The sequence below is a fragment of the Talpa occidentalis genome, unplaced genomic scaffold (assembly GCF_014898055.3).
Source record: "Talpa occidentalis isolate TD23 unplaced genomic scaffold, MPIMG_talOcc4v2.1 talOcc4.4, whole genome shotgun sequence".
Taxonomy (NCBI): domain Eukaryota; kingdom Metazoa; phylum Chordata; class Mammalia; order Eulipotyphla; family Talpidae; genus Talpa; species Talpa occidentalis.
This window is the reverse complement of record NW_023604295.1, coordinates 18,436,029-18,460,720: the sequence shown is the minus strand read 5'-3', so window position 1 is coordinate 18,460,720 and position 24,692 is coordinate 18,436,029. Positions and strand designations below refer to the sequence as shown.

Sequence of the window (24,692 nt, the reverse complement as noted above, 5' to 3'; positions counted from 1 at the left end):
TGGATAGAATTGTCATCTTAACAGCGTTGAGTATTTTTGTCTGAGAGTTGTGTGTGACTCTCCATGTTTTCAAGTTTCAGAACATTTTGCTGAACATTTCTTCCTACCAATCTTTGACATTTACTTGTGAAGTTTGCCTCTAGGTGTATATTCAGAATCCGTATTAAGGGAATATCATATAGTTATTGTTTGCAGGAATACTGTTTCAAGTGTTCGTTTTGCACTCTTTCATATGGCTGGTTCAACGAAAAGTTTTTTAGTTCTCAATATTTTATAAGTATAAATTCATGGTTGATTTTTGTTAACCAGTTATGAAAGTCTGAGAAATTAAAATTATAGATTGATTTTTATATTAGTGGTTCTAACTACTGATTTTTGGTTGATTTTTACATCATTAGTTTTAACTAGCAGGAAAAGGAATTACTGTGGATATATTATACTTTGTTTACAGTGGATTTATGCTATAAAATTAGAATCACAGAATAATTCCAAATCTGAAAATGATTTTTGTTGTCATGTATTAGTTGTTGTGGAGAAAATTATTAAGTCATGTGAGAATGTATAAAGTCATGCCAAAATATTTGATTTTCCATTCTTGATTTATTTGAAGGATAGTAATGGAAATTTGGAATTAGCAGTAGCTTTCCTTACTGCAAAAAATGCCAAGACACCTCAGCAGGAGGAGACAACTTACTACCAGACAGCACTTCCTGGCAATGATAGATATATCAGTGTGGGAAGTCAAGCAGATACAAGTAAGTTTTCTTCTTTTCCTTAATATTTTAATAAGAATGTAATGAAAAACTTTCTTTCGGAAGTATGTTGATTTTGTTTAAGCAGAGGTGAAGTACATAAAAAGCTCTACTTTAACCTTATTTCATTTTAGTGTAGCTGAAAGGAGCATATGTTTTTATATATTTTTATATATAATTAATAATATATAATTTTTTCCAGTTCAGGAGTAAAGTCATATATCCTTTCATGGAACATTCCATATACAATCAATTGATTTGAAATATGAAACAGCCACAGGTATCATTTGTTAAAGAAACAAAAGTATTTTGAACTTTATATAGTTGTTTTATGGATTTTAAGTTTTGGTAGAAACCTTAGTATTATTTTTGATAATTACTTTTTGGTTTACCATTTCACAGAATTTTCCCTCATCTCAGTCCCCTTCTTCCTGGGAAGGTTTATTACCATGTAACAAAATCCTTCTCCTCCAAGAAAAGAAACAGATACAAGTATTAAACACGTACATACCTATGGAAAATTTACATGGGACTATAATTTTTTTTTCATGATAAGAATGTTTTTTGTTATGTAGTATGAATTTTTCAAAACATGCTTAGTTACCTCCATGTCTCATTATGGTTAAATGATTATTATATACAATTCAGATATTTATCATGCATTATGGTTTTGAGAAGTTTGGTCACTAATTTCTATTTGAATTGAGTTTCTGATTTTATTTAAGACCTTCTAAAAGTTAGGAAGCAACCGAAATAACCCATTTACGTAGATTTTACAGCAATTGATTGGCACTAAACACACATGTTGATAAATATTTTGAAGTGTAATCTTAATATTTTGTCCAGCAAATGATTTTAAGTCAGCCAAAGCCGGAATATTCCTATCTCACATATGTAATAGGTAATAGGAGAAATTTTATACATGTAAAACAGACCCAGTTGCTCATGTCCTAGTTCAAGACATGAGTGCTTGGCCCCTGTCTATTATCACTCTTTTTCTTCTGTGATAAAAATAAAGAATGTATTCAAGTTCTTATCCACCTAGGGGTCTTTTATTTCTCTGGCTTTTCATTTCCTGTTCCTTTTCTCTGGAAATTTTTCTTGTCTCGCCCCCTTACTAGTTTTGAAATATTTAGCTCCGGCTGCTTGCTCTAGAATGTTCGTTTGGTTTTTTTTGTTTTTGTTTTGTTTTTTGTTTTAAAGATTTATTTATTTATTTATACAAGCACTGGGTACAGTCAGAAGTGCGGGAGGGTGAGAGAATTCACCAGAGCCAGAGTGGGGAGCAGAGCAGGCAGACTGATGAAGTACACTGCTGAGGGGAGAAGTGGGCAGCAGGAGAGGTCTGCGCGCCATGTGGGACCGGCGGCTGGGGATCAGACTGGCGCTGCAGAGGCTGAGGGCAGCCTTGCAACCCAGTGCTCAACCGCTGCACCCCCGGGGAGGCCCACTGTTTTTTTTTTAAAAGATTTATTTATGCATACAAGAGCTGGTGTACAGACCAGAGGTGTCATGGGTGAGAGGATTCACCAGAGACAGAATGGGGAACAGAACAGGCAGATTGACTGAAGTACACTGCTGAGGGGAGCAGTGGGCGAGTCAGGAGAGGTCTGCTGTGCCATGTGGGTTGCTCCCTAGCCGGCAAGGGGATCGAACTCGTGCTGCAGTGGCTGTGGACTGCTTCATAGGTTGCGTCTTAACCCCTTGTGCCACCAGGGAGGCCCTGCTCTAGAATATTTTACCTGGCCTCCAGTTTGGCCAATTGCTTCTCTAGCATTCAGAGCCTACTACTGTCCTAATGAGTATTCTGTTACTTTAGTTGCTTTCGCTTTTCTGGCTCAACAGATTGGAAGCTTAACAAGGCAAGGGATCATTGCTGCCATCATACTAGAATGCCATAGTTTCTCAGGAAGTGTTTATTGAATTATGTTTGATAATATGTCTTAAAAACTCGTTTCAAAACCAATGAAAGGGAAGAAGTTTGAGAAGCTTGTTGCAAAAAGGTGGGAAAAAGAGAAGTAATGTAAATACAGGAAGACTTGGTATGTGAAAATATCACCTCCTGTCTTTCAAGGTTCTAAGACTTGATGGGGAAATAAGAATAGTTAGGTGGACAAAGAAAAAATGATTTTGACTGAAAGAAGCTAATTAAATTGAAGGATATTGGAAATTGACTAAACATGGTTTTAGTGTTCTCGGTAAAAGGATAAAAAGATTTTAGAAAGCTGAATACAGGTGGCAGAGTCTGAGCAAGCAATACAGGTATGCAGGGGAGAATTAGAATTGTAAGACTGTCATAAACAGAAGAAGATACCTTATTAGCTGTGGGAAAATATGCTTAAACCAGATGTTAACATCTTTTCAAAACTTTAGACAAGGAATCGTGAAAATACTGTGGACAAAAAAGACTTGAATAAGTGTTTTTAAGGAAAAGGCAAGCTGATTTCAGAGGATGTGTCCCATTTGTTCATAATTTAAAAAAAAATATGGGGTGTGTGTAGTTCTTGAAAAATACTATGTAATTTCATATTCCACTTGAAAGAAGTGGTAGAGAAATGGAATTTGTGGTTTCATCTCAATTGAATGTCTGTCATTGCACAAATCACTTGCCGTTATAGTATCTTTATATATAAAATGTTCTATCCTTCTAACAAGGATGCAAATTGGGATAGAATTGGTTTGAGGTTATTGAGGAAAAACTGTTGTAGTAATTTAATATGCTGAATGTGTTGTAATAATATCAAACTGGGAAAAAGTAGTTGCTGTGGCAACAATAATTCTTTTCTAATCAAAACATATTTTATAAATTTCTAAGAATATGTATCGCTGCCTTTAGGAAGTAGTCTTAACTCAGCATTTACATTGAATAGTTTCACAGCAGCATTGCATGGTGAAAAACTGAGAAAGTAAGATGTCATGCTTTTTGCAGACATTAAGAGAAATACTCTCTTTAACCATGCTGTTATTGCTGAAAATAAAGGAACTCCTTTGTGTATTTTTAATTCTTATATGGTAAAAGGAGTGGTAAAAAGTTTGTGGGAAGGAAAGATAGAAATTAAATGCAAATGAAAAAATATTGAAATGCAAGTCATTTGTAGAAACACTGCACAGGTGCTTGAAGGAGTGGGAGATACTGGGGTGCTCAAACTGTGAGGAAGTCTTCCAAGGATTGTTCTAGATATAAAACCATTTTTGTGCATTTTTTCGATTTTATGTGAAATAGATTGTTATTTGAAAATTGATCATTGTTAAACTTAATTCTTTGAATATGGCAGAGGTTACTTATTTTCAGTTAACTTTTCTTAGTTTTTTTTTTATTAAGTATAAAGTTTGTTACAACCAGAGTAAAGCATTAAAAAACCTTGCTGATATTAAGTGTATCATTATCTATTTCTAAGGATAGGTATCCACCTATATCTTGGAATAAGAGTCTCTTTTAATGTTGAATTCATAGGCTTCTTTATTCATAGTAGGCAAAATATAGCTGTTTCTGTTTTTTATTAAAGATTTATTTATTTATGCATACAAGCAGTGGGTATGAGAGAATTCACCAGAGCCAGAGCGGGGAGCAGAACAGGCAGAAGGACCGAAGTACATTGCTGAGGGGAGCAGTGGGTGCGGCAGGAGAAGTCTGAGCGCTATGTGGGACCCTTGCCGGCAGCGGGGGATTGAACCGGTGCTGCAGAGGCTGCAGACAGCTTCGCAGCCTAGTGCTCAACCACTGCGCCACCAGGGAGGTCCAAAATATAGCTGTTTCTATTGAAGCGTCTCTTTCAGAAGAAATAAGATACATATATAGTGTTGACTAGAAAAAATTAGTTTGAAAATTTCATTCTATGGTGTTAGACGTTTAGTGCCTTGGAAATGAGTGTGGTCCTGTACGCTATACAATGTTGTTACCATTGTTACCTCAATAAAAGAGAAAAAGAAAAAAAGAAAGAAAAACCAAAACCCTTAAAGCACACCCTCCAAAAAATATATTCCATAGACATCATTCATATATGGGACTTATAAGGAAATTTTCACTCATGCGTACCTGGGTATATAAGAAGACAAAATTATTATGCCTCTTGATTTGAAGACTGTATTTGTCAGTCTTCATTTAATATTGAAAAATTAATTATATTTTGAATAATTAGTATTACAATGCTAGGCCTTTTAAGTACGTTTTTTCATATTTCAGAGAGAAGGGAAAAATTTCAAAGATACCTTAAATTCTGAATATTAAGGAATTAGGAAGTAATATATATGTATACTTTTGTCTATGTATTGCTTGCTTCGGTAATAATCCTGATTATAATAGTCTGTTGAATTCTGGGAAGAGGCCCAAGTCACTTGTATTATTATCAAAAATTTTAGGCATCTTTTTTTCATTTTTAGAATCTCCTCTTCAAATTGGATATTGGGGATTATCAAATGAATGCTTCCTACTTGCAGCCTAAATTTAAAACATAATTATATTGGAGTTTTGCAATAAAAAATACCCATACATATGGGACTAGGGAGCATTGCAAGATACTGAGATAATATAGATAAACTTTATAATCTGAGGGGAGATTCTGTAAAGTTTCTGCAAACCCTTGATACATAACCATGACCATACAAGGCATTTACCCAATGTGAAATTGATAGTAATATTCTTTCTTCTGTGATCATTAAATTCTTTTGAACTTTTTCAAAACAGGAAAAAAACAATATATGCCCACCAGAACAAGATGTGCTACAATTGAGCAATCAAAGTATGGATCAAAAGATAAGAGGGATTTGGGTAGGTAAATTTAACCCAGAAAGTAATGGCACATCCTGACTTACATTTTAGAGAAATTGATATAGAATGAGTGTAAAGCACATTAGAGTGAGTGTTAAGTGGTACACCCAAATGTTGAGGTCTGTGTTAGAACTCTGGTCTTGATTATTTTACTCGGCCTGCATAAAAATGATTTAAAGCACAAGTGATAAAGACAAGTCGAGTGTTCTCATCTACTTAGGATAAATCATTATGTTAAGCAGTTTAGGGCCTTATTACTTGAACACCGATCATTTCCTATTCCCAATACTTTTAAACAAGTAACTGCAGATTAAAAAAAAAGTTAATACAGTGATGATTAAATATTTTTTTTTTTTGGTAGAAATTTCTCAAACATAAAGTACTTGGATGATTACTCAAAAATCAAGTTTAAGTTTAAAACTAGGATGCCATTTAAAAATAAGATGCCATCCTGGTGTGAAAGATATTTAGCTGATAGGGTAAAATCTATTAGGCATACATTATGTAAAATGATTTGTATAGCTATGAATTTTCATTTGTTTTAGAGTTGAGTGGTAAGCTATGGGCCTTTATACTTAATATAGAATGTCATAATGCAGGTTGGAAATGCATAATCCATAGTATAATTAATGACGGGATTCAGGAATGTCTCCTTTACTATTTACTTTCCTTGCCATGCTGCCTTTATAATTTTATTTATTTTTAAAGATTTATTTATGCATACAAGAACTGAGGTGTAGTCCAGGGGTGGGGGGAGGTAAGAGGGTTCACCAGAAACAGATTGGGGAGCAGAATAGATAGGTAGATCTACTGAAAGACACTGCTGAGGGGGGCAGCAGGCAAGACAGGAGGGGTCTGCTGTGCCATGTGGGTCAGTTCCCTGGCCACGGTGGAACTCAGTGGCTGGTGATAGCTTGAGAGTGCTGAGACTTTAACCCTTGTGCCACCAGAGAGGCCCTGCCTTTATAATTTTAGCAGTTACTATTAAAAACAGCAACTATAATTAAAAAGCAGTTAAAATTAAAGAGACCATACAGAGCTGAGCTGTTTAATATGGTTACCAATTTGTCAACATAAATGTAAACTAAGTATTATTAAAACTTGCGGCCTCCTGGTGGTACAGCAGGTTGAGCACAGCACTGTGAAGCTGTCCACAGCCTCTGCAGCATGGGTTAGATTCCTGGCCGGCCAGGGAGATTCCCACATGGCGCAGCCGACCTCTCCTGTCTCGCCCACTGCTCCCCTCAGCAGTGTTTTCATTAATCAGCCTGTTTTGTTCCCCGCTCTGTCTCTGGTGAATCCTCTCACCCTCCCGAGCCTCTGGCCTGTACCCCAGCTATTGTATAAATAAATAAATCTTTAAAATTAGAAAAAAATTCAGTTTTTTTAAGGGTAGTTCTTTCTAATCTCCCAAAACAACCATGTAGTTTGTCAGTTTTTATGTGCATACTTTATCGTTTAGGTGCCCCTGCTCTGTTTCATACTTTTCTTATAACCCCTTCCTCAGATTTTATAAATTGCTATCATGACTCAGGACTCAGGGAAACCCTTAGACTTCCAGGTCTTTTTATTATAAAGGTAATGCTAAAGGATACACAGGTTACTAAAAGGTAACCTGATGAAGACAAGGTAAATAAGACAAGGTATAGAAGGGTCTTAAGTGTGCAACAGCTTTTGTCTTTAATTGAAATTGGGCTGAGTCATTCACCCTAATGAACATAGTATAGATTTGTTCACCAGAAGCTCTGTGAACCCCCCATACTTTATGTATTTTTACAGTGACTTCATAACATAGACATGATTGATTTTTTTTTGTGTGTGTGTTTTTATTGATTTTTTTATTGTGGTACATTGGTTTACATTGTAGTTTGTATTTTGGAAGCTTAGATCCCCACGCTCCACCCCCACCACCCTGTCCAATGCGGTTACCATAGCACTCCCACCACCAAAGCACATATAGTCTATCACCAGAGTCCACTGTGCTCCCTCCCCACTCTGTAGTCACCCCTCCCCCTTCCCCTGATTGTCTCACCTCTGAATGTCTCAGTTCTATAGTCTGCTTTCAAGGAATAGTTTTTGAGTTTGGCCGTTATCTTACCCTTTGTCTGATTTCTCTGTATTCCACATATAAGTGACGCCATCCAGTATTTATCATTCTGTGACTTTTTTTTCATTTAGCATAATCTCTTCCAGCTCCATTCATGTTGCTGCATATGGAATTAGTTCATGTTTTTTGATTGCTGAGTAGCATTCCATTGTGTATATAAACCACATCTTCTTGGTCCACTCTTCTGTCTTTGGGCATTTTGGTGTCTCTGTAGTTTGGTTATTGTAAATAGCGCTTCAGTGAACATGGGAGTGCAGCTTTCCCTTCAAATTAGTGTATTCATATTCTTTAGACAGATACTTTGGAATGGAATTGCTAGATCATATGGTATATCCATTTTTGATATTTTGAGAAACTTCCATACTACTGTCCATATAGGGTGGCCAGTATATATCCCCAACAGCAGTTTAAAAGAGTTCTTTTTTCCCACATCCATATCAACACTCGTTTTGGTCTTTTTGATATGGGCCATTCTCACCAGAGTGAGGTGGTGTTTCATTGTGGTTTTGATTTACAAAATTTTCCTAATGGTAAGTGTTGATGAGTGTTTTTTCTTGTGCCTGTTGGCTATTTGTATATCTTCTTTGCGAATTGCCTTTTTAGCTCTTCTGTCCATTTTTGATTGGGTTGTTTTCCTTTTGTTGAGTTGTGAGTTCTTTGTGTATCTTTGCTATCAGCCATATAAGATGTATGGTGTGCGAATATTTTGTCCACTTTAGTAAGTGTCTTTTTGTCTTGCTTATGTTTTCTTCACCTGCACAGAATCTCTTTAGGTTAATGTAGCCCCAGTTATTTTTGTTTTCTTTGTTATTGGATGTGTATCTGCAAAGACATTACTGAAGCTTATTCATGAAGTGTTTTGCCTATGTTTTTATCTGTGTGTTTTATGGTTCAGGTTTTATATACAAGTGTTTTATGCATTTTGAGTTGATTTTTGTGTATGGTGTGAGGTAATGAGCTGGTGGCATTCTTCTGCATGTGGTTATCTAGTTTTCCCAGTCCCATTTATTGAAGAGACTTTCCTTGCTCCAGTGTATTTCTTGGCTCCTTTGTTCTTTATTAACTGTTCACATAGATATGGGTTTATTTCTGAGGTCTTAATTTTTTTCTTTTTTCTTTTTTTTTCTACTTTACACAGGCTGTGTATTTATCATAGCTTTACTGCTTGGTATATATGTTATATATCATTTACAACATGTTAGTGTTATTTCAGGTTTTTTTTTTAAATAAATAAATTTTATTTTTATATTCCCCATACAATTGCAACCCCCTTATTTTGACCCCAATTCTTCCCCTCCCCGCCCCCCACCCTCCATAGAGTGTCTCTGGTTCATAGTTTTTTGTTGATTTTGATTTTCACTTTCTTATAGTTATTCATTTTCCTGGTCCCTTATTTAAGTTTTCTAGATTCCTGCTATGAGTGAGACCATCCGGTATTTTTCTTTTTCTTTCTGGCTTATTTCGCTGAGCATGATCCCTTCCAGCACCATCCATGTTGCTGCAAATTGCATGTGTTTATCTTTTTTAAATGCTGAGTAATATTCCATGGTGTATATGTACCACATCTTCTTGATGCAGTCATCTATTTTTGGGCATTTGGGTTGTTTCCAAAGCTTAGCTATTGTAAACAGTGCTGCTATAAACATAGGGGTGCAGGTGCTCTTTGGAATTGATGTTTCTGTGTCCTTTGGGTAAATACCTAGGAGTGGAATTGCTGGATCGTATGGAAACTCTATGTTTAGTAGGTCCAGAAATCTCCACACAGCTCTCCATAGTGGTTGGACCAGTTTGCACTCCCACCAACAGTGCAGAAGAGTTCCTTTTTCTCCACATCCTCGCCAACATTTGTTGTTGCTAGTTTTTTTAATATGTGCCATTCTCACTGGTGTAAGATGGTATCTCATGGTAGTTTTGATTTGCATTTCCCTGATTACAAGTGATGTTGAACATTTTTTCATATGCCTGTTGGCCATTTGCATTTCCTCTTCAGAGAAGTTTCTTTTTAGCTCTTCTGCCCATTTTTTGACTGGATTATTTTCTTTGTTTTTGTTGAGTCTCATCAGCTCTTTTCAGAGTTTTGTGATCAGTAATGTGACTGGTTTTGGTCTAATACTATGCTGTTTTAATTATTATGACTATATAGTATAGTTTGAAGCCAGAAGTGTAATACTATAATTTTTCTTCTTTTTTGTCAGTATTTTTTCATCTTTTTGGAGTCTTTTGTGATTCCAAGTGAATTTTGGTAATGTTTGTACTATTCAAAGAATGTCATTGAAATTTTGATAGGGATTGCATTGAATCGGTATGCTGCTTTGGGTGAGATGGCCATTTGACTTGATTCCTCAGTCCATAAGCAGGGAATAGCTTTCCATTTTTTTTATATCTTCTGTTTCTTTTAACAGCATCTTAGTTTTCTTTATACAAGTCCTTTAGCTCCTTTGTTAATTCTACTGCTAGGTATTTAAATTATTTCTTTGGTGTGGTTGCATATAGGATTGTTTTCTAAATTTCTTCCTTTCCCAGCTCATTGTTTGTATATAGAAAGGCAACTGATTTTTGTGTATTGACTTTATGACTTGCCACTTAACTGATTTCAGTTAGTTTTTCTGTGGAGTCTAGGCTTCTCTATGTGTAATACCAGGTTGTTAGACAATAATGATAGTTTTACATCTTTATTTTCAGTTTTAATTCCTTTTATATCCTTTTCTGGCCTAATTGCTCTAGCTATGGCTTCCAATACCATGTTGAATATCAGTGGTGAGAGATGGTCCAGATGGTCCACCATCTTGTCTTACACTACATCTTAGTGGAAAAGCCTTCAGTTTTCACCATTGAGATTTATGTTAGCAGTAGGTTTGTGATATGTGGCTTTTAATATGTTAAGTTTCATTTATCCCCAGTTTTTTGAGGATTTTCTTTATAGTGGATGTTGAATCTTATCAGATGATTTCTCAGCAGCTATAATATGATCATGTAGTCTTTATCTTTTGTTGGTGTGGTGAATTACATTGATTTTTGAATGTTGAACCATCCTGTATACCTGGTGTAAATCCCACTTGGTCATGATGTATAATTCTTTAATGTAGTGTTGGCTTTGGTTTGCTAATATTTTATTGAGGATATTTGCATCTGTGTTCATTAGGGAAATTAGTCTGTTTTCTTTTTTTGTGTGTTGTCTTTATTGTTTTTGGTATTGGAGTAATGTTGACTTCATAAAATGTTTGAAAATATTTTCTTTCTCAGTTTTTTAGAAGAGCTTGAGGTGGATATGTATTAGTTCAAGTTGGAAGGTTGGGTGGAACTCACTTGTGAAGGCATCTGGTCCTGAGCTTTTGGTTTTTGGGAGAGTTTTTATTACTGTTTCAATTTCCTTGCTTGTGATTGTTCTGTTCAGGATGATTTCTGTTTCTTCTCTATTCAATCTTGGATGGTTGTACAAGTCTAAGAATTTTTCTAGCTCTTCTCGGTTTTTGGACTTACTAAAATATAAATGATCATAGTAGTCACCTGAATTCTCTGAATCTCTGCATTATTTGTAGTTACTTTTTTTTCATTTCCAATCCTATTATGAGTTTTCTCCCTTATTTACTTGGTGAGCCTAACTATCGTTTAATCTCTTGTTACTTATTTTTTTAAAGGATAGCTTTTGTTTTCATTAATATTTTGGAATGTCCTTTGATTTCTGTTTCATTTATTTATGTTCTAATTTTCAGTTTTTTATTCTGGCTTTAGGTTTTGTTTGTCTTGTTCTAGTTCCTTGATGTGGAATAAAAAGTTATTTTAGCTATTTATTGTTTCTTGATGTGGGCTTGTATTGCTACATACTTTGTTCTTAACACTGCTTTTACTGTGTTCCATAAGTTCTGGAAGGTTGTGTCCTCATTGTCACTTATCTGAAGTCATTTTTTTATTGTTAACCCAGTAATCTTTGAGTAGTGTGTTTCTCATTGTTCATGTACTGAAAGTTTTAAGATTTTTTTTTTTTTTTGCCTATGCATTCAAGAACTGGGATGTAGGCCAGAGGTGTGGAGGATGAGAGGATTCACAGAGACAGAATGGGGAGGAGAACAGGTGGATCTACTGAAATACACTGCCGAGGGGAACAGCGAGTGAGACAGGAGAGGTCTGTTAGGCCATGTGGGTTAGCTCCTGGCCAGGAATCGAACTTGCACTGCCGTGGCTGGCGATAGCTTGATAGTGCTGAGACTTTACCCTGTGCTACCAGGGAGGCAGGCCCATGTATTGAAAGTGTTACCTGCTTTCATTTTGCGGTTGATCTCTAGAATGATACCTTTATGGTCATAAAGATATTTGGTGTGATATCGAAGTTCATGAAATTGTTGATGCTTGCCTTGTTACCCAAAACATGATCAGTCTTGAGTTTGACCATGTGTGCTTGATACGAATATGTATTAAACTTTTTTTAGTTCCCTATAAGTTTTCTATTAGATCCACATAGTGTGATTCTTTAAGTTTATTGTGTGCTAATTATTTTCTGTCTGCTTTTTCTGCCCATTCATTAAAGTGGAGGGTTGAAGTCTTCTACTACAGATGTGCTTTTTCCAATGTATGATTTCAGTTGATAGTAATTGCCTAGTATTTTGGTGCTCCTTTGTTTGGTGATTATACATTAATGAGTCTTGTGTCTTCATGGTTTCTTGTTCCCGTATTATATAGTGCCTATCCCTTTCTCTTCTTACCTTTTATCTGGAAATCTATTTTTTTTAAAGATTTATTTATTTATGCATACAAGAGCTGGGGTACAGGCCAGAGATGCAGGGGCTGTGGTGGTGGTGGTGAGAGGATTCACCAGAGACAGAGCAGGGAACAGAACAGGCAGACTGACTGAAATAGACTTCTGAGGGGAGCAGCGGGCAAGACAGGAGAGGTCTGCTGCACTATGTGGGTTGCTCCCTGGCCAGCCAGGGATCAAACTCATGCTGCAGAGGCTGCTGATTGCTTCATAGTGCCGTTCTTAACCCCTTGCGCCACCAGGGAGGCCCTGGAAATTTATTTTGTCTGAGACAGGTATGTCTGTGCCTGCCTTCCTTTGGGTCCCATTTGCTTGTAGGTTTGTTTTCCACCCCTTTACTCTGAGTTTATGTCTATCTTTGGAGCTTAGATGCCTTTCCTGGAGACGACAAAGTTTAGATTCTGTTTCCTGTTTCAGCCACATACTCAGTGCCTTTTTATTGGAGAGTTCAGCCATTTACATGAGTGATTATTGATACATGAAAATCTGTTGCTGCTGTTCTGTCCTTAATTTTTGTGGTTCTACTCCTTTTCCAGTGCTGTGTATATATTCCTCTCATCAGTTTAGATATGAGAGTTCCTTTCAGTATTTATTATAGGGAAGTCTAGTGTATGCAAATAACTTCGGGTCCTCTGTCTGAGAATACCTTTATTTCTCCCTCATGTATAAGGAAGAGCCTTATAGGATAGAGTATTATTGACTGGCAATTTTTATCTTTTAGTATTTGGATCATGCCATTCCATTTTTTCTTTGCCCACAGTATTTCTTCAGAGAAGTCTGATGTTAGCCCAATTGGTTATCTGCTTCTTCTCCCTTGCCAGCTTCAGTATTCATTTTTTGTCTTAACTCTTGCAAATTTTGACAACTATATGTCTTGGTGTAGGACTTAATTTGTTAAGGTACCCCAGGGTTCTCTTAGCTTTCTGAATTTTCCTTTATTATTTCTTTAAATAGGTTTTCTGTGCCCTTCTCTCTTTTTGATTGCTGGTATACCCATTATTTTTGTGTTACCTTTCTTTACGGAGTTGGAAAATTCTGTCTTCATTTTTTTTTTTTTTTTAACTTTTTCCTTTTCCATCTGATTCTTTTTTCATTCACATTTTCAGGTACACTGATTCATTCTTCTAGTTGGTCTATTCTGCTTGCACAGCTTTCTTCTGAATTTTTCTTCTCTATTGCTCTTTTTATATCCTGAATTGCCATTGTTTTCTTATTTAAAGCTTCAATTTACATCTTTTATTTGTTGATTTTATTCCTTAGTACAGTCATTTGTTTTTTTTCTGAATTTTCTTCCATTTCTTTGAATTTCTTTTTCATAGCATTTTGAATTCTGTTTCTGATAGGAAGAATAGATCTTCCATTTTTTGGTGTGTGTTTGGGTTCTGAGGAGTTGTTCTGTGGTGTAGCATTTCCTTGTGCACTCATGTTTTCATTTCTAGTAATTTCTGTCTGCCCCACTTTTTTTGGTTTGTTTGTTTTTGAGGCCCCATAGATATGATGGGACTTCTGCAGGGCATGGCTTCTCATACCCTTTGGGCTAGTACCTGGTCTTACGGGGACTGCTTCCTTGGGGAATTTGGCTGCTCCTTGGTGCTCATTAGTGGTGGCTTCTGTGCTGGGTGTGGTACTTCCCACCCACACTGGGTGGGGGGCGGTCTCACCAGGGCCCGAGTGTGCTTCTACCACCTTGCCATGATCAATTATTAACTCTAGCCCCTCTTTCCTCCTTGAATGATGTGAGGTGGAACTCAAAGTTCTAATCATGCCTTAGTCTTTCTCATGACCAGTGCCCATCTTAAAGCTAGCCAGGATCCTACACAGATGATCTCATTGGAACAAAAAATGTGCCTGTCATCCAGGAAATTTCAAATGATTTGGGAACTCTGTGTCAGGAACCAGATTCAGAGAATAAATGGTGCTCCTATCAACCTTATCATTTACCCCTTCTTTGTAAGGAATGTTTACCCATTTATGATTTTATAACACCATGCATTGTTAATTTGTAAAATATTTATTTAAAAAAGTTGGAAGGTTATTCTGCATTATAAAATAGACTGAAATTATTAATATCACTTGATTTTCCCCAAAATATCTTTCAGTGTTGGAAAGATATCAAGCTCATAATGATGGAAACAAAGTTTTCAAAGTTGCTTTTGCTTGAAAATTCCATGTTAATCACAGCACTTGTGAATACTCTCATTTGTTATTTTGCAAGTGACAGATATACTTTAATTTTTGAGAAAATGCCTGCCAAAGATTCAAGTCTGCACAATCAGTTTGTCATTTTCTTTTTTTTAAGTAAAAATAGTGTTACAGGGGGAAAAAACAGTTTATATTGCATTTCAAGCATTGTACTAGTGTTTTTATTTTCTTTAGCAACAGTGAATTTTGGATATACAGGACTAACTCGTGTTTAGTGTTTTGTTACATCAAACTAAAAGAACAAAAGAACATGTAAGTCAGTGTTGAGATTTAATTAAATTCATCTTTTCCTTATGAATAACTTAAGAGAATCTCTCTTTTTTCTCTTTTTTTGAATAGTGAATGTGCATATACAATCCATTATTCACACAACTTGGAGCTATTGCTTGATTTGTGTTAAGATACAGCAGTTTTGTGTGCAGTTTTATGTGCATCACCAGTGAAAATGTGACCACAGTAAAAAAGGCAAATAATATCTTAATATTATTTGAGAAATTTTTTATTTAAGGAACCTTTCCCCTCATAGGGTCATGGGGATCTGAAGGTTCCATGGTCCACACTTGAAGAACTGCTAATATGGAGGAAAGATTTAATAGAAGACTTATATTTGAAGTTTCTCCACTATTTTTATTCTTGTGATGTTAGATGTCCTTTCTCACAACTTCAGTTATTTCATTTATGAAATTAGGTTTAAAACGTGTTGCTTGGTTTTTTGCTTTTGTGTTGATAGAGTTACAATTAATAAATTATGAAAACCTCTAATTTTGAGTTGTTGCTATTTGTAAATGAGTTTCTGCTCTGGTCAGTTTGGTTTACTTGTCAGTTAGGAATCAGTAAACTTGATGATTTCAAAGAAGAAATTTAGTGTTGGAGCTTAAGTTCTTAAAAAATAACTGCAAGGACTGGAAGAAGGATCTTTAACTCAGCATTCTGAAATGACTCCCAAAGTCTTGCAGGACTGGCCAGTTAAGAAAACTACTTTCTCTGTAACAATCCGAAAGGTAGTGAAACAGGAGGCTCCATGTGGGATTACTGAGCTCAAGAGCATACCTGTTTTGCTGCAATCTTTGCACAAGCGGTTAGGATTAAGTAACTGCCTCTGACCTATGCCTGGACATTGGAGTACCGATTCTAGTTGCCATTTCTACTCTATCTTTTGACATTCCTGCAATTGCAAATTGGACACTGGAATGCTACTGTGGAAGAACCCATGTCCATTTAATCATGTTGAAGAATCTGTCCAAAGCAGCAAGATTATGCCTTTTCCTTCATGTCTGCCTTACAGATTTCATCTTAGTGTCATGTGGCACAAAGGAAGCTTAGACACCAGGGCTAACAAGAAGCATGTTTAATTGCACCGGTGCTGACTCAGCGGATTCTCATCCAAAGGCTGAGCCCCATCTGTAGAAAGTCAGGGGCTTATATACACTTAATGGTTCTGGGTGGGTTTGTATTGGCAGCTATGACATGGACAGATATGACATGGCTACACACCAACAGGTGAGTTATATAGTTGACTACCAAGGAGTGAGTAAAAGGTCAATAGTCATGGGACACCCCCGCCCCCAGGTCTCTTCTGCCTCGTGGCAGTACGTGGTCTAACATGAAGCAAGATTCATACCAGGGGCTAAGTTGCTTACCAGGAACTGTGCAAAAGGTCATTACTAAGACGACACCCCCCCCCCCCCCCGCCCCCGCTGCTTATCTCAGGTCACTATGCTTCATTAGTACATTCAGCTGGTGTAACTTAAACTTTACTCAGAACTTTTTAACTGCTAGTGAATTGGGAAAATAGGTTAGTTGGTTTGTTTTAATCTTTTCAGCCTTTGTAGTGAAAAAAACTATGCTACTTACATGAGAAAATGAAGCATGAGGGCTAGTTCCTGTTTTTCTTCTTTTTGTTTCAAATTATTTTGTTTTTGTTATTTTCTTGTACTCATCCAAGTTTTTGTCATTATTTGATGATCAAGGTAGCTTAACTTTTGTGAGGTCATTCTATGCTGTTCCAGTCCTAAGTTCATCAGTATTAAAACTGGACTGGATGATTACACCCAGGTTCCACCCATCTATAGCTGGACTTGGATATTATAGATGGACTTGGATTTTGTATGTAAGATTTAGGAAGCTCTTGACCTGTTGATCTTTGCAGGCATGTTCCATCATTTCAGTTACCTTGCTGATTACACATGGTAGTAACATATACTTTCTCAACATAGTTTCATCTATACAAAGTAACAGATGTTGGTTTATATTGTTGTTTAAATGAAAATCAGGGCCTCCCCGGTGGCGCAGCGGTTGAGCGCTGTATTGCGAAGCTGCCCGAAGCCTCGGCGGCACTGGTTCGATCCCCAGCTGCTCCCCGGCCACCGGAGGAGGGTCCCACATGGCGCGCAGACCTCTCCTGCCGCCCGCTGCTCCCCTCAGCAGTGTACTTCGGTCCTTCTGCCTGCTCTGCTCCCCTCTCTGGCTCTGTGAATTCTCTCACCCTCCCGCGCTTCCGACTGTACCCAGTGCTTGTATAAATAAATAAATAAATAAATAAATCTTTTTAAAAAAATAAATAAATAAATGAAAATCAGAGTAATGTTGGCATCTTCCAGGTTAAGGAAATTGACCAATATATATTAGGAAAGTAGATTAAAAAATGGTCTTACAGAAGGTGGTAATCATTGCAGCCTATTTGGAAAAAAAAAGTAACATCAAGACTATTCTTTCGTTTGATGACTGGTTATGTCATTTGTATATTTGCTGCCATCTCCCATAGCATTCCACATTAAAATTCAGCACTGTTGGGGCCTCCCTGGTGGCACAGGCGGTTGAGCGCGGCGCTGTGAAGCTGTCCACAGCCTTTGCAGTGCCTATTCGATCTCCGCCGGCTTCAGAGCAACCTACATGGTGCAACAGCCCTCTCCTGTCTTGCCGCTGCTCCCCTCAGCAGTGTATTTTGTTAGTCTGCCTGTTCTGTACCCCACTCTGTCTCTGGTGAATCCTCTCACTCTCCCACACATCTGGGCTGTACCTGGGTTCTTGTATAAATAAAAAATAAATCTTTTAAACAAATTTCACCATTGTTTAACAATTTGGCACAGACTTTTAAAAATAAAAGTATATACAAAAAATAATCTCTACAGGTGCTTATGTCTAGGTAGTAGTATGGATAAACTGGAGTGCGTATTTGAGTTAACATAAATGTAAATGGTTATGTTGATTTTGTGGTTTGTTGTAGAGAAACATTTTAATTTTTTTTTGCTATTAGGTCAGAGACTTAGTGAATATTGAGATTCCTCTGCAATAAAAAATATGCACTTATTGCTTTTTAGGTATACTTTATAGAGAAGAACATTAAGTTTTTGACTATAACCAATTTATACAGAATTAAGTTGGTGTTGACTTTGCTTTGAAATTCTCCATAATAAGAATTACCATCAATTTTGTTTGGCTTTTAATTTTGAGAAAATTTTGCTTTTCAGATGTGATTGATCTCACTGGAGACGATAAAGATGATCTTCAGAGAGCAATTGCCTTGAGTTTGGCGGAATCAAGCAGAGCATTCAGGGAGACTGGAATAACTGATGAGGAGCAAGCCATTAGCAGGTAAAAACATAATTTGTATAAAATATGTATATGCACTGTTGATAATAGCAAAAATAATTGGCTTTAATCTCAAGAGACTTTAACATATATTCTAAATAATTAATATGCTTAAATATTTTTTGTAATTTTCTATATTCTAGTTCTGATTGCATTTGAAACTTTGAGTTTTAGAATTTTGGAGTGATATTATGGAGCATTACATTTAGGTGTATATTTTAATATTTGTTTTTTCTCTCCTTAACCCCTTTTGAATACCTTGTCCAATTTAGTTTTTTCATCATTTATAGAAGCAGTCAGTAAACTCTTTCTAAAAATGACTAATAGCAAATATATATAGCTTTGTTGGCTCTATGGTTTCTGTTACAGTTAATCAATTCTGGTGGTGATGTGCAAATGTAGGCTTAGATAATACATAATTCAATGAGGATGTCTGTGCTTTAATAAATCTTGATTTTAAAAAATAGGTTGCTAACTGGATTTGACCTGTGGACCACATTTTGCTAGCCTCTGATATATGATATAGTAGTATGTTTATAGGACTTTTTTTTTTTTAAGAAATAGGCAAGGTTCCATGATGTGTGTTAGAAAGCATTTTTTGATTTATTCACTGAAACTTGTTAGTTTGAAACAACTTGATCCATCAAGGATCAAATAAATAAATTTGTTTTAATCACTAAATAATGTTGATTCCAACTGTAATTTTATAAATAGCTCTTTGGAGGCAGTGGTAACTATCTTACTGAAGATGAAATTTATCTTTTAAGAGGCTAAGTGCTTTTCCAAGGGTGCATAGCTAAGATGGTCTTACGACTTCAGCTTTCTTCTCATTGTAATGCAGTTTAGTAGCGAATATCCCCAAGGCACAATAGCAACAGTGTATTTCTTCCCGAGTAATCTTCAGATTACTGTATAAAAGGAGATGTCTCAAAATGCTATGTTTAGCAAAGGCACATAATTTTTCTTAGTAATACCTTTTAATGTCTTTAAATGTTACTTTGGAAATTATAAAAGGTCATATTTATATTAAGATGGAAAAAATTAAAATCCATTGTCCTCTTTAGTTGTGACTAATATCATTTAATGCTAGTAATTTTAAATGAAAATCTAAAGTACATTGACTATCTTTAGACATTTTAATAAAGCTTACTTTGTGAAGAATTTGGAGAAATTACAAAATTAAGTTTTTTCCTTTAAAAAAGGAAATATTGCACTTTGTGAAATATTTTAAACATGAAATTTATTAGTTCATTTCATAATTAAGAGGAAAGGTGATTCGTTATGCCATTCGTTATTGAAAAAAGTCATAAAATAGAATGTATACTATGATTCAAGTATTATTTTAAAAAGTGCTTGTGTATTTTTGTTTTATGATTTTATATTAGTGTGCAAATTGGAAAAAATTATATGCTTTCATAGCATAGTCTCAGTAGTTTTATATTGTATGTTTTCTAATTAAAATAACACATTGATTAGATAATAAAAAGTAAAAAAATAAGTTAAATGTTCAAGCATTTAAGGACATTCCTACTCTGATATACAATTCAATGTATACGTTTTGTATTATTTTAGATACTCCTATTTAGGTGTTATAAATCTTTAAGTTAATTTGTGACAAGAATTCTAAGACTAATGCCAGTTGCCTCTAGATGGTAGGGGCCATTGAATACCTTGGCTATCAGCACATTTTTTGAGAGACTTTTATAATAAAACGTGTACCATGTTAGATTACAGGTGGTCTGGTAAAGTTGAAAATATGAAACAAATTAGTGTCATGTTCCACAGTGATGTAATCAGAGTTGGCTGATTAGACTGGAACAGCAACACTATATTTTGTAGAAATTCAGAAGTTTTCTGCAACTAATAACTATAGGACCTATTACTTGTCATTATGGTATATATGATCTGCTCTTATTAGCATTATTAAGAAGGGTTTGTGTCTTACTAATTCTTTGTGTCTTACTAATTCTTTGTTACAATTAGTAGTTTGAAAATATATAATGGTAGAGCTTTACCCACTAGAAAATTCAGAATTAAAGGGGCTTCTTTATTAGTTTAATCAGTTTATACTTTCAAAATAAGCTGTCGAACCTCTTTTTAAATTGTTATTGTGCATATCCACCAGTGCTAGTCAGTTGGTGGATGCCTTTTTCTATCTCTTATATAGACTGCTGCTGCTCATTGTTCTTTCCTCTTTGTGGTACTGTCAGTTATTTTCCCAGAACTCATTGCTTTTTTTTAGTTCATTCATCTCTAATTATGAAGCTAGATAAGATTCTTCATGTATACTTCTAAATATGCGTATGCATTACAAAAGGATAATTCTCAAATGAAAATACTCCCATTTATAAAAATCAATAAAAAATTAAATATACCATCTTATACATGTATTTTGCATTACATTTACCTTTTGTATACTATGCATTATCTTCAGTTTTTGAATATAAGCTGCTTAGTTGCCTTGTGAAATTTAATTTCAGTTATACTAAATTGTACAACTGAACAGTTGAGGGTCTTTCAGTTTGATTCCTTTACTTTTTATTGCTCCGTATGTTCCTGGAAATTTGCTATCTGCTAGGTGTGGTATGTTTCAGATAAATTCTGGTTTTCTTCTGCCTCAATTCGTTTAACTAAATAACTCAAGAAATTCTTGGGCCTCCCCTGGTGGTGCAGCCGTTGAGCACTTTGTTGCGAAGCTGCCCGCAGCCTCTGCAGCCGCCGGTTCATTCCCGGCCACTGGAGGAGGGTCCCACATGGCGCGCAGACCTCTCCTGCCTCCCGCTGCTCCCCTTAGCAGTGTACTTCATCTGCTTGCTCTGCTTCCCTCTCTGCCTCTGGTGAATTCTCCCACCCTCCCGTGCTTCTGACTGTACTCAGTGCTTGTATAAATAAATAAAAATAAATCTTTAAAAAAAAAAGAATTTATCTCCCTTTAAAAAAAAAGAAAAGAAATTCTGGTTCCTTTTAGTGGCAAACAACTTAAGAGATTGCATGTGAGAGAATCATTTTGGGGCAAAGAGTACTGCTACCAATGTTGGGTCATTCTTGAAAGTAAAAGGTATAAACATTTATTGTCATTTTTATTCTTTCTATGTTTAAAAAATATGTGGGTTTTTTTGATATTTACATTTTAATAGATGTATTGCTGTTACATGATTTTTTAAAAATATGTTTTCTTTCATTCTCAAATAAAGACTTTATCCTTTATTTCCATATCATATTTAGTAATAATAGTTTGGAATCATCTTACACTTTATCTAATGTCATGTTGTAAACAGTGCTGTTAATTGATGAAAATAATTTACTTTTTCTCTATTAAAACCATAGGTCATTATTTCGACATTAATTTAGTAGGGAAAATTCTTAGGATAAAGATAATATAGCATGAATGAGATTTTCTCAAGACTACAAAAAATTGGAAACAGTCGTGCTGTGGCTATTTTAAGGCAAAAAGAGTTAAGATGTCTAAGTACTGTGCAAACTTATTTAGATAGTGAGTAGCACTTGTTTCTAGCAGGCAAAATGCTGTTAGTTTTTGCATGGGAAGTGGGGTTTTCCATCATATTGTTGCACACTTAAGAGCAAGAAAAACATTGGTAAAGTGACATTACTCTTGCCATGTTTAGATAGGTATCAGATACTCTGTAGGTGAGTTTATTTTGATGAGGTTTATCTTTTATTTTGACACATAGAGATATATATTATTGGGTTTCTGCCTAGGCAAACTTTTGTGTGAAGAAGTAAACATACATGTCTTCTACTACTTTATTTAGATGTCGTGGAATCAGATCTTTAGAACAGAAGGAAATCTAGAATTGACTTAACTTTTTTTTATAGAAAATGAAATAAATGGTCTAAGTACAGTTCAGTTTTTAATGTTTTCTTTTTTTTTTTTTTTTTTTTTTTTAAAGAATTATTTATTTATTTATTTATACAAGCACTGGGTACAGTCAGAAGCTGGGAGGGTGAGAGAATTCACCAGAGCCAGAGCAGGGAGTGGAGCAGGCAGAAGGACCGAAGTACACTGCTGAGGGGAGCAGCGGGCGGCAGGAGAGGTCTGCGCGCCATGTGGGACCCTCCTCTGGTGGCCGGGGAGCAGCCGGGGATCGAACCGGCACCGCAGAGGCCGCGGGCAGCTTTGCAACCCAGCGCTCAACCGCTGCGCCACCAGGGAGGCCCTTTAATGTTTTCTTAGTGATAAAAAATGTTGTAAGAACTAGTTACTGTATTATATTGTACATAAGTATTTTAATTCAGAAAACTTACCTGAAGCACTTGTAGGTGCTTTATCACTGGTGCTAAACCTAATTTGTTGAATTATCACTTAACATCTGTTACATAACTCTCAGTGCTTGAAGTTTCTTTTTTCCTCTGAGATAAAGATAGTACCCCCTTTTTAGCATTGCCACTGCTGTATTCTTCCCCTTTCATTGTCCAGAGATTAAGTAGTTAAAATCCTTAGTTTTATAGTATTCTGTGTTCTAGGATACAGCTTAATTTTTTTTTTCTCCATTTCCTAAGAGTTCTTGAAGCCAGCATAGCAGAAAATAAAGCATGTTTGAAGAGGACACCTACAGAAGTCTGGAGGGATTCCAGAAACCCTTATGATAGAAAAAGGCAGGACAAAGCTCCTGTGGGGCTAAAGAATGTTGGCAATACTTGCTGGTTTAGTGCTGTTATTCAGGTAAGAATCTTCATGCAGATCTTGTTTGGTGTAGGCATCATAGTAATGTAAAGTGGGTTTGGTGGTGTATGTTTTAAGTTGTGTACTCTAAATGTCAGTGCAGGCAAGGTCAAAACCTTGCCTTTCTATCTACCTATGCCTTTCTATTTAATCTGCTTGTTTGGGGATTGCTTTCCTCCTCCATCTCTACTCTTCACTCCCAGTATGGAGTTTTGACAGTAGAGCTCTACCTATGCCTTTCATATATTTGGGGTTTTTTTTTTTTTGTTTTTTGTTTTTCCATTTATTTATTTATCTATCTATTTATTTATTTATTAAGATTTATTTATTTATTTATTTATACAAGCACTGGGTACAGTCAGAAGCGCGGGAGGGTGAGAGAATTCACCAGAGCCAGAGCTGGGAGCAGAGCAGGCAGAAGGACCAAAGTACACTCTTGAGGGGAGCAGCGGGCGGTAGGAGAGGTCTGCGCGCCATGTGGGACCCTCCTCCTGTGGCCGGGGAGCAGCCGGGGATCAAGCCGGTGCTGTAGAGGCTGCGGGCAGCTTCGCAACCCAGCGCTCAACTGCTGCGCCACCGGGGAGACCCGCCTTTCATATATTTGAAATTAATTTTTCCTCTCCCCCTACTGTTAGGAGTTTTTGGCAGGATGGAAAAACAATTTATATTTATTTTTCTGCAAATTTAGGGAAGAATGTGTCCAAGAGATGAACCAGAACTGTTGTGTATTAAATCAGATTTTTTTATATATATTGAAAAATGTTATTCATATAAATTTATTTTTTTAAAGATTTATTTTTATTTATACATATGAGAACTGGGGTGTAGGGCAGAGGTGCGGGGAGTGAGAGGATTCACCAGAGACAGAGTGGGGAGCAAAACAGGCGGATCTCCCTAAATACACTGCTGAGGGGGGCAGCAGGCGAGACAGGAGAGTTCTGCTGCATCATGTAGGTCAGCTCCCTGGCCAGTGATCTAACTCATGCTGCAGTGGCTGGTGATAGCTTGATAGCATTGAGACTTTACCTGTGCCACCTGGGAGGCCCAGAATTACATTTATTTTAATACTATTTTTTATATGAGGAGGAATTTTGTTTGAGATGGTTAAAAAATGACAGTTTTCAATGTGTGTATAAGAATGATGTAAAGAATACATATTGAAATGTTTTTAACATCCCTATTCTAAAATAAGAAATGCTTGTTATGCACAGGTATCCATCGTCTCAATTTGGACTACTTTTCTTTCTTTGTTTTTTTCACTTTTAGTGAAATGACTATTACTTTAAATACTTAACATCCTCAAGTAGACATTGATATTGTTCCCTTTCAGGTTGCAAAAATATAAATAAAATAATTTATGAATAATATGCTCTTAGATTTTACTATTCTTCAGGAAAATTAATATTTTGTGTTTATTTTCCTAATACAGTAGGATTCTAATTTAGTGTTCTCAATGAGAACTTTTTAAATCATTGGGCAAGTGTATCATTTCTTTTTCAATTTATCTCTTTCTATTGTAGCTTTCCAAATCTCTCTGACAGTATAAATTTTCATATGATATTGAAGCAACTAGCTAATTATTTAGCTCATTTTTGACAAGTTCTTTGTGTTCTCTAAGTTATTAATTTGTAATTTTAACTTTTTTATATTTTAGTGTTACAGTTTTTAACCCTCCCCCATTTTTTGCCTCTTGTATACCATGTGCTATGGTATACTCTGTATAGTATTATTTTTTCCAGGTTGTTAAAATGTTGAATATCTGGATTAACATTAATCTGTAATAATACCTTTGAGCCTAATCTTGATTATGCATTAATTGTTCACATACATGCAAA

At 35.9% G+C, this 24,692-nt stretch overlaps 1 protein-coding gene across 5 annotated transcripts in view; it reads left to right on the top strand.

Moving 5' to 3' along the window:
- Positions 1–24,692, top strand: part of USP25 (ubiquitin specific peptidase 25) — a 108,965-nt gene that overhangs the window by 24,163 nt on the left and 60,110 nt on the right. For 3 of the 5 annotated variants that reach the window (XM_037525080.2, XM_037525084.2, XM_037525082.2), the window contains exons 3-5: positions 611–755; positions 18,053–18,176; positions 22,695–22,857. In XM_037525080.2, the coding sequence (XP_037380977.1) occupies positions 611–755; positions 18,053–18,176; positions 22,695–22,857 (432 nt within the window). Of the gene's footprint in view, positions 1–610; positions 756–5,436; positions 5,521–18,052; positions 18,177–22,694; positions 22,858–24,692 lie in introns of all 5 variants that reach the window. The other 2 variants (XM_037525081.2, XM_037525079.2) reach the window with 1 other exon arrangement.